Genomic DNA, 11109 nt, shown 5'->3' on the forward strand with positions numbered 1-11109 from the left:
ATCAGACTTAAATGAGATGTATTCAAACCAAATAGAAGCATCCAAGAATCCCTTACTTGAACCGGGAGGAGGAGCTAGTCCTATACTGCGTTAACTAAATTTAGCAGAAGATATATTGTCTAAAGGACCGGTTTCTTATGGAAGAGTTTATATTCGATAAACACCAAACCTTAAATCTCACGGTTTTCCACACCACCTTAGAGGTACCGTGTGGGCGCGTTGCCAATTATTTTAAATGGTTGACTCCCCTATAGGCCTACACTATTATAAACTTAAATTAAAACTATAATAATATTTACAATAATAACGATAAATAAATAAAATTTTCATTTATACATACATACAGGTACATAATACATAAACCCGTAAAAAGCATAGCTGCTGTGCGGCTGTTATTAACATCTTGATCTGCAAAAGAAAAATAATGTAATTACTAAATCTTATATATAAAGTTGATCGCGAACTTACCGTTTGGCCTATGGCAGTCTTTCATTGTACTGAAGCAATAGTGAACCTGCACTGGTTTTTTAATCTAAAATGAAATAAAAAGAAATGAATTTATTTTACACAATCGTAACTAAAGATAAATACAACTTACCTTGACATATAGTGAACCTTGATGGCTTATGAAAGATGGGCGACGGCGCGACGTTCCTTCTTTATCTATAATGAAAGATTATAGAATAAATATGTGTTAAATTTGAATTACTTTTACTTTGTTCTTTTGAGGCACGATATCCATCTTCCAAAGTGTGACGATTTTAATCTGCAAAGAAAAATTTGAATATAAGTTAATAATGTATCAACATTTTCGTGTTAAATTTGAATTACCTTAGTATCTAGACACGTTCTTGTCAATAGACTCCCTGCAGTTTTTGGTTTTCAGCAACATAGAAACCATATAAAACCTTATTTAACAGTCTTAAACACTTGTAAACAGTTTGAAAAAATAGCAGAATTCAACGTAGAAACCATATAAAACCTTATTAAACAGTCTTAAACACTTGTAAACATTTAAGACTAGTTATTTATGGTATGCGCGCATAAAATCTTCTTTTTATACCTTACACCACTTCTGGTGCCGCCAGAAGGACTTAAGATGGGCTCGCCTTTTTTTATATCGATCGAACCGTCTGTGTTCGTGTCCTCAACCTACAGGTCGAAATTTTCGATAAAATTTGGTACATTGACGTGTTCTGAGCCAAGCACGAACGCTATTGAAAATGGTTTGGATCGGTCCACTTTTTCGACTACACCCCATATAAAGCCTTATTTTGATAACATTGTTACTTTCAAATTTTTCATACCAATTTAGAATGTCGAAGTAATATCTCTCAACGACTTTTGTCAAAAAATTTTCTAAGTTGCAGGGTTTCCAATGTTACACATATTTTTTCGGCTATTTTAAGCCCTTCTGAATGTTACATACGTCTGCAGAAGCTCAATATACCTTGTTCCGCAAGTAGTGTAGGGTATACTTTTCCGCCCTAGAAGGGTTCACTTTTCATGAAATATGGCTAACGGAAAAAATAGGCGTAAATAGATATCGACCAACTCTTCTTGTAAAGTATCAAAAATTGGAAACGTTTGCCACGTAAAGGCTAACTTATTAAGATCTTTTTATGACGTGGAATTTAAAAAATATTCTTACGTGGTCCAATTCGGCAAGATTAATAGGATTGTTTATTAAACAACTTTTGCGATGACGAAGCCCAAGCGATATGCTAGATATGAAATATAAACAATTCCTTTCAGTTTTTACCGGATTAGTAATGTCGCAGTACACGTTGGCAAAAGATAAACCATCGATAGGTCTAGCTGATCGGATTACAGGGAAATTTTGTTGAGTTTAAAAATAATTAATCACTCCCCCAGCTCAAACTTAAAGTTGTTTAAATTGTTTAAGAGATAAGACGTGCAAAATTAGAAGCTTAACTTAACACCAGAAAGACTGAATAGTAAGCAGTCAAAATGCTGGACGGTAGTACACACACATCAGCAAGCAATAAAGAGGGGGGGGATGTAAATAGGATCAGTAATAAACGCAATAATATCAGGTATACAAAGGCACAAAATCTTAAAAAATTGTATCATAACATATATTATTGTATTCTAATTCAAATTAAAAAGCAGTCAAAATGACTTCTTTGGGCAATCTAGTGTTAACTAAACATAAGAGAAACGATAAATACAACCATTTTAAACAATCAGTTCAGCACCCCGCAACTCTGTACAAGCGCTGTGGTCATATCTTTCTCTTTGTGCAAAAAAATTTTGCAATTTCTTCTTTATTGCTTTATACGATTTTAAAAGTGTTCAAATTTATTAAAATATATTGAACTTTTTGTTTGTTTATTGCAAAAACTCATCATCGCGGATACCATGTTTCCATTACATCCAAAAAAAGTTGAAAACATTTGACATTATCCTCAGTAGTTTCCCAAACCTTTTCAAGTGCGTGGTTATTTCATAAATAAGTAAATAATAGACAACCATAAGGCATAATGGCCCCGGGGCCGCCGGATAAAAACTCGAATAGATTTCATCTATTAGCAGACGTATCCCCCCAAAGAAAAAAAATTAAAAATTCCGACTTTCCGGTGTTGCCAACCAGTAGCATCGTTCCTATCGACAAAAAATATGTTGTGATTCCTCCAACTGATCCCTCCATAACAATTTCGTAATTCAGTCCTTTCGCTATTAAAAAAGCACTAGATTGCATTACAACGCATATAGACTCTATATCGATTTTACGCGATGGAAATTTACTTGTCCTGGCTGGGAAACCGAGCGCAACCGAAAAGTTCATAAAGTCTAAATAATGGCTAATGAGCCACTTTGGGCGCTATATCTGCTAAACTGCATGACAAACTGAACTCGGTTAAATGCGTAGTTTATGCCCCATGCTTAAAGCATGTGCCGGAAGATGACATTGTACGCGAAATGGGCAGTCAAGGGAAGACTGAAGTCTATAAATTCACCAAATTGAATGACGATGGAAAAACCCGCTCTCCTACAGGAAGACCTTATTTAGTCTTTTGACCGCTATCGGCTACCGGCAACGGTTGATGTAGCTTGGTACAAATGTAAAGTAGAACTCTACATTCCAAATCCCATGAGGTGTAAAACCTGCCAACGCCTGGGCCATACGGCAAAAAGATGCATCAGTCCTCCAACCCGGGCTAACTGTGGTCTTCCTCCACATCCTGAACACTGTACGTGTAGCTTCTGCTTAAATTGCAACGATCAACACTCTGCGTTAGACAAATAATGCCCACGTTTTATACAAGCAACACCAAATATTGGAAAAATTAAAACAACAACATATATGCTAAAATCTAATATACTAAATTCTGTAGTATCTCCAGCTCTCAACAAATTACAAGTGGTAATGAATCCATTCTTTCATCCATTAATCAACCTTTAACTTCAAATTATTCACGTGCGCCCACTCGTTGCGATTCAAATGTACCAAACCACCTAAGTACAGATTATTCTACTGGTAAGAATAAATCACTAACGAAAAATTCCTATAGCGACCTTCTCGACGGAGACGCTGACATGGCAACCTAACCCTCCTTCCACTCTGCTTCCATGTCATTACAATTAAATAAAGTTTTTAAAATTCTACAATGGAACATTAAGCGACTTATTAATAATTTTGATGAACTCCGTACACTCATAAGTGATTTTAATCCAACCTTTACATCGCTTCAAGAAACCCATTGTAGAAACTCTTTTAATCCTATTCCACCCAAATCATAAACTGGATACTTCACGAATGCTGATCAAAATTCATATTCCAAACAAGGAGTTGGTGCTTTTATAAAATCAAAACAATCTCTGCATTTTAAATGATGGAAAACCAACGCACTTTTCAACTCATCATACATTTTCACATATTGATTTAACTTGTTGCTCTCCCTCACTTCTTCGTCTGGTTTCCTGATCTGTTTCTGATGATCTGCATAATAGCGATCACTTTCCCATCATAAGCGATCTTGAACTTTCATCGTCCAAAACAGGCCAAACTCCTCCTAGATAAAGCGGATTGGATCAACTACTCCAAACAGGTGGAGTCATTTTTGAATTCAAAGCCATTTAGCGGGAGCTGCAACCATGACGCTGCTATTATGTCTAAAGCGATACGCACGGCTGCTCATCTTTCTATTCCTCAATCCGACACCTCTTTTAAACGAACTAGGGTTCCTTGGTGGAACAACACGCTTTCGTTTCTGAGGAAAAATAAAATGGATTTATGGCACCGATTTAAGAGATGTCCTAATCAGGATCATTTGTTATTATACAAAAAGGCCAATGCTCTATTCAGGAAGGAATTACGAAAATCAAAGGCACTTAGTTTCGAACTTTTTTCGAAAGGAATTCAAAGAAATACATCAATGAAAGTTGTCTGGAGCAAAATCAACAGCCTCAATGTGACTTCAAATCTGAACGAAATCTCTGCCATCTGCACTCCCAATGGAACTTTAACTGGTGCAGATGAGATTTCTAATTACTTTGGATAAATGTGGTGCGAATACACCTCTGACAGCAACTTCTCCAGTGCATTCATCGAAAATAAAAGGACTCCAATATCTCTTTCAAATAACATTGATAGATTTGCCATGTTCCTGGAAAATTGCATATCCACCTTGGAACTTGGAAGTTGTCTTTCCAATTTGAAGGGGAGGACACCTGGTCTAGACCGCATCTCATACCAAATGATCAGCGCTGTGTCTAAGTCTAGTAAAAAGAAATTATTGGACCTATATAATACGATATTTTTGACTGGCCATATACATGTGGGAACTGGCTACAGTTGTTCCAATTCCAAAGTCAAAAAATGCCTCCATCGCATCGGACTCTTGCCCAATCTCTCTTTTATCTTGCCTCTCAAAGGTATTGGAAAAGATTATCGCATCTAGATTATCTTGGTTTCTTGAGTCCAAGAATCTGATAACAAAGCAACAAGTTGGTTTCAAGCGGGGTAGAGGGTTCATCGACGCTCTGTTACATTTTGATTATATTACAAACAAAGAAATTTCCGAACGAAATCACGTAACAATTCTCTCAATTGATTTCGAAAAAGCATTTGACAGAGTTGGTCTTCATGTTATCTTAAGACTCTTGAAATCATGGAATGTTGGACCCAAATTCTTCAACTACGTCAAATCATTCATGTCGCATCGGCGGTTTAAAGTTAGAATCAACAATCATGTCTCTGATTCCTTTCCGCTAATGAATGGCATTCCGCAAGGATCTCCTCTTGCTGTCACGCTTATCCAAATCGCCTTCAACGAAATTAGCAAAATTCTTTGTCGTGTTCCAAGAGTGGAACATTGCCTCTACGGAGACGATGTATACATTTTTACAAAAGAAAAAGATAGCACGAAAGCAATCAACATCCTCGAATTTATTGGACGAGAGATCTCCGCATAGGCAAACTCGTCGGGGGCTAAAATTTCCATACAAAAATCTAAAAAAATGCATATTTGTCGTAAGCAGATTTGCGATGCAGGAAATCTACTGATGCATATTAATGACTTACCAGTACTAAATGTGCCGACACTGCATATTCTCGGGCTCACTTTTTCCGACAAATATCGTTGGAAAGCACACTGTCTGCGGTTAAAAAACTCTATTTTAACAAGGGTGAATTTCATACAGTACGTTACTTGGAAAAGCCATGCGCATATTAACACTATTGCTTATCTTACCAAAATGCTTGTGTTAAGCAAGATTGACTATGCTTTGATAATTTATGGCAATAGCTGCAAATCTAATATCAACATACTTAAACCAGTCTACCACTAAGCAGTCAGAGCAAGTTGTTATGCTTTTCGGACGACGCCCAAAAATAATATTATAACCGAAACTGATCTCCCAACTTTAGAAAATAGACTTTATAAGTTAAAAGCCAAAATAGTCCCAAGCTTCTTAATTCAAACAAATCTATTCTCGGTGATGACGTGAGAAAGATTATTATTGCGAAGAAAATTCGAAGGTCACCATCTGCAATTGACTATTGTTTGTACGTCGCAAAGGAATTGAACATTCCCTTAAAAATTTCCCGCTCTTTTGGTGTTAAACCTCCATGGATTTTGAAAGACTGCTCTTTGGACATTTCGCTGTCTATGCACAAGAAAGAAAATACTCCAAATTATGTCTTCAGGAATCTAATAACTGAAAAAACCCAAATATTGGAAAGTACTGGTTGGAATCTTTTATAAATAGTCGGCTCAAAATCTTCTGGTCTGCCTCCTGGTTGTGCCGTGGTAGATGCTACAGGACGAGTTCTTCTCAATCACATATTTCACGAAAGTACTTCAACTTTCAGAGCTATCCTTCACGCTGCGAACCTTGCCCATAAAAACAAACTCAAAACCGTCATTGTTACCGACAGTTTGTCTGTATTACAAGCTATTCGGAATCCTTCGACTTCGAGATGGAGCACCATCAACAAATTAAGGAATTTAATAACAACACCCCCGAGGGAAAAACTAAAATGTTATGGGTACCAAGTCACATTGGTTTATTGGGAAATGAGCAGGCTGATCGAGCGGCAAAGTATGCTGCTTCTGCTCCTCTAATTATGGATGATGTCATGGAAAAGTTGGATCTTCAAAGATACATTGGAAGAAAAGTTAGAGAGAAAATTGCAGAACGAAATTTACAATACCATCATCAACACTACCCTTCCATTAACCCTCAATTAACTCCACTTTTATATCCAACAAATGTTGAGAAAATCATGTTCCAAACATTTTTGAGAATTCGCCTTGGTCATGCAATTGCAACTCACCATTGGATCTTGAAGAAGTCTTCCTCTCCAATCTGCAGTTGTGGACAAACTCTCATTATTAAGCACATTATCTGCGACTGACTTAACTTCTCCTTGGCTAGAAGTATTGCATTTGGAACGATTAACCCTTTGGACATTCTTCAGAACAGAATATCAATTCAATATATTACTTTTTTAATACTATTAAGCTCATTATCTAATATCCATTTATTTAAATTAGAGCCGATAGCCTGTGTTGCTAGTGCTCAACGCCTTTTTTTTAGTCTAAGAATTTATTTCATTACTCTAAAATTATAATAAAAAAAGTAATACTACTGCAGTTTGGATCGTCCTGGTGCACACGTATGCTGTCGGAAATCATGACAAAATCTTACGCAATCGAAATATGTTGATTTGCCTACGGTAAGAGGTATAGTAATTAATTCCTACATTGATATTCTTGAGGTGTATAAATCTTTTGTAAATATCTTTTATGCTAATGAGTAGAACAATCCTTGCCTTGTATTCATCCATCTATGGTTACGAACTAGACATTTATTATGGAACGATTAATTTGACTTGTTTCTCTCTTCTGTCGTCAGAAGAAGCAGAGAGTTGAAAAGAGCGAATTGAAGGAGAATTCAAAATCGAATAGAATTTCTTCGACTAAAGGTATTATATGCAAGAGCAAGCAGTTCACTTGCTGCTAATTAGCAGTGTGATTCCATCACTGTTGTTGATAACAGAAAACTAAAAGATCTTTGGGATTTTACTTTACATCTTATTTTGAAAATTATCTTGGCGGCCTTGGCCATTTACTTTTCTCTGCTATCTATATATACTATATGTTACGTTAGAATTGTGACAAAAGACATTCACGCTTACATAACATGTTTTGCTTGCTACGCTCTCATTTATTAAACAGTTTATGAAACATTTCTGCTTTACTTTTGAGATATATTTATAGTCTATTGCGCTTTCCTTGGAGTGCAGATCCTACGACAGTGTATCAAGTCTACAAAATCTTCTAGGAGAAGGATGTCATTATAAATCATTCATAGTTGATCGCGTAAAAGCGGGAATTAAAGAGTTTTCTTTTGTAGCATTAATATACCGTAAGGATCGGAACATGTTTGCTCAGTTTTGTGCTGGTACTTTGATTAGCAAAGAGTATGCTTTAACATCCGCTCACTGCTTCCTCTACGGCACGTAAGTTTATCGTGCTATCGATTTATTGAACGCTTTAACATAATAAATCACTTTCTTTTCGTTCCTAAGTCTTCGCCCTAACTGGGTGCGTGTAAATGTAGTGAAATGTTCAGCCATCTGTTGGAGAAAGGTATTAACAATCACACACATACGTGTGCTATCCCTTCTACTGGCGATTTCCGTACTTGTGATGAAGGTGGTTCATTTTGATAATCATCCCGAGTTTACCTGTCAATTCGTCGGGCATTATGTCGCTCGGAACAATGTTTGCGGAACTAAGAACGATACATCCACAGAGTTAAATTATATACCAATTGGATACAACGTATCATTTGGGATTAAATTAAAAAAAAAAGAATTTAATAAATTACTCACACATAAAGAGTATCATTTTTACGTATAATAGTTAAATTTTCTTGGTTTGACTAAGATATCTCGCCAAAACGAAGGTGCGACAGAAAATTTCTCCCTTTTTTTTTTTTTTTTTTTTTTTTTTTTTTATAAATGTTCCGAGCAAGTGAAGCCACAAGAAACCAGAGCAGCATACATCACCCCGCCTTAACTTAGCCACGAATAATACGTCTAGTCATTCAGAATTTTTTTTTAACGTGGAAAGATCGATTACTTTTGATTTGTGTTCATGCGGAGGGAGGTTACGACAAGACCCCGGGTCTACACTAAGCTACACAAAGAATAAAAAGTTTCCTTGCATCGATTCAAGCGCATGAATGATGCACTTATACCCGCCGAGTACCAAAATAACGGAGACCTCCTAACTACATAGTCGTTTAGCTATACAAATATCATCAAATTTCTTACACCTTCTCTTCTTCAATTCCCAAAGCGATATTTGTTATTATATCTTACAGCGCTTGTAATACAAGAATGAACGGATATATATGCAACACTCAGAAGCATTTGAGGTACACCCATCCTTTATTGCTCTGATCGCCTCAGAAAGTGATTCTGAATAGGATTATCTGTCCGTTTTGTTTCTCAAAATACTCACTATCTCTTGCTTTAACTCTTTTCTTCTTTTTAATAAAAACCTTAGTGGATTCATTGATTGAGGCGAAATACCAAAATATTTTTGGGAAAATACTAAATATAGTATAGTATTATTTCGATGTTGAAAATTTCAGCCAATTTTATTTATGCATAAACAACGTTGATGAATGTTTAGCTTTTATTAGATCATAATAAAAACAAAAATATAAACAATATTGAGACCTGCAATTTGTGAACCCATTTCGCAGTAGGAGTGACTGCATAAATTTGCATGGACGATTCATGCGCTGCTTTTCTCTATAATTTTTATCTGATGAATTTATATCAAATTGGAATTATACATTTTCTTTCATAGCATTAGCGCCATCATGTCCGCCGTTGCTATGTCGTGAACTATTTTCTCTGCTTCCTTCTGTTTCGCTATCGTTTCTTTTGAACAACTCTTTCTCTTCAGGGATTTGTTGTTTTTCGTGTTTCATTAATAAAAAAATCGGATGCTCTGACGGACATTCCAAATGAACGCAGTGAAAAATTTCATTAGCTATATTTCGTGTTCCAACAAGTCTTATAAAAACCACGGGATTGGATTGGAGTATGTAATTTTGCCAAGACCTTGCCTACTCTCCACTTCCCAATTGATAAAGTGTAGCCAAAATTCCCATTCGTAATAAACATGACTGGCATCCAATAAAGCGTTCGGTGTGCGGCTGACACCTCCTACAACGTTAGTTCCCATTTCTATTGTGGCTACATGATTCGTGGGCGCTACAACGCCTTCAACTGAACACGGTGTATTCATTAGATGCATGGCTTTCAATGACACAACATGGAATATATGATTTACAGTGTTGCGTGTGTCGGTGCTGCCACGAATAATAATGATATAATCAATAACACGATCCCAGAGCAAGATTTTAATAGGTTGATAAGACAAATTGTACCCTATTCTACCGTAATGTCATTTGTATCAGAAATGTACTGAAGGGTGTAGCCCTTTCCCATATCGTATGATGTAACGTAGCCGCTTAAGAACTATACAGGACATTCACCATGTGTGGTGCGTGAATGAAATTTTTTTGTGGTGAGATTTTCCTCAGACCATAAGGCAGCGCGATATTTGAAAGCGTTCTGTGCTTCAATGGAATCCAATAGTTTATTCGAACCGATAATGCCCGAAATGCGGACGACTTGAAGTAAATGCACATACCAGACAACAGTCTGAAAGTTCCTATTTGATTATGTTTGCTTCACTCCCAAATGGCCAAGAAAGTCTGCAATTCTGATGCGAAAAAACATGCACGTCGCAAAAATTTCTTGAAGGCCTTCCTTCAAAAAACTCTTAAATTGGTTATTCTCTAAAATGTGAGGGGCGTTACGATCCATAAATGAGAACTAAAGTCACTTTGGTTTACATTTATAATTAATAATTTTTACTAAAGTCCAGAACGTCCTTGCGAGTCATAAATACATAACTATCTTGTTGCTCAAGAGTACGACCTGCTTGCCACGCCTGTAACTGCAACCAAATGAAATCCGTAACTTTTCTAATTCTCAATTTTTGACCTCTAGGGTAATCCTCGTTATTTGAAAGAAAATCAATGTAACTCCTAAATAAAAGCATCAAAAATGGATAAAGTATTTTTATTTGTTTACTTATGGCAACGTAAAATGAAATAGTTTAATAGAGAGTTCATAAACATTGAAAGCCATTTTACTGCAGTTATCATAAGATAATTTGATTTTTGTGTTTCTATTTAATACCTAAACCATTTTACATTGCACACATTCTGCAACGATATTCACCATGAAATGATTCTTCTTACATGTTAATTCTTTGGATTTGAGTAGATCAAGCATTTGCACAAAATAAAATGTCGGCAAAGATAGGATAATACGACAGTATTGCCAAATTTACGACAACTTTATATTTCTTCAACTATGGTTACCATTATGCTAGAACACGTTTATCAGTACGTCACGGGCAAAAACTGCCATCCTCACCAACAAATTACGTTCTACCTACGGGTTCTTTCTACAAATTAATTGAGTAACGCACAATCGATGGTATTTCGACGTAAAATGCGAAAATATATTTCGTGCTGTGCCCCTTT

General features: G+C 36.1%; 1 protein-coding gene across 1 annotated transcript; it reads right to left on the bottom strand.

The window, feature by feature from the left end:
* Window positions 1-241: 241 nt before the first annotated feature.
* On the bottom strand, window positions 242-9806 carry LOC119641841. Its single transcript, XM_038040714.1, has 6 exons — window positions 9620-9806; window positions 716-742; window positions 599-663; window positions 469-532; window positions 345-408; window positions 242-283 (listed from the first exon to the last, which is right to left on the bottom strand). The coding sequence occupies exons 1-6, from the start codon at window positions 9804-9806 to the stop codon at window positions 265-267; spliced, it is 426 nt and encodes a 141-aa protein (XP_037896642.1). The 3' UTR covers window positions 242-264.
* Between the last annotated feature and the right edge of the window lie 1303 nt (window positions 9807-11109).

Source organism: Glossina fuscipes, unplaced genomic scaffold (assembly GCF_014805625.2).
Source record: "Glossina fuscipes isolate IAEA_lab_2018 unplaced genomic scaffold, Yale_Gfus_2 182, whole genome shotgun sequence".
NCBI classification, from domain to species: Eukaryota; Metazoa; Arthropoda; class Insecta; order Diptera; family Glossinidae; genus Glossina; species Glossina fuscipes.

What these genes read in the sequence shown, in the direction of transcription:
- LOC119641841 (XM_038040714.1), bottom strand. Translation starts at nt 9,806, where the DNA reads ATGCATCTAATGAATACACCGTGTTCAGTTGAAGGCGTTGTAGCGCCC. An exon ending in TATCAATTGGGAAGTGGAGA is followed by an intron (nt 743 to 9,619) that starts GTAGGCAAGGTC and finishes ACACTTTGGAAG; the next exon opens with ATGGATATCGTGCCTCAAAA. An exon ending in AGACTGCCATAGGCCAAACG is followed by an intron (nt 409 to 468) that starts GTAAGTTCGCGA and finishes TTTCTTTTGCAG; the next exon opens with ATCAAGATGTTAATAACAGC.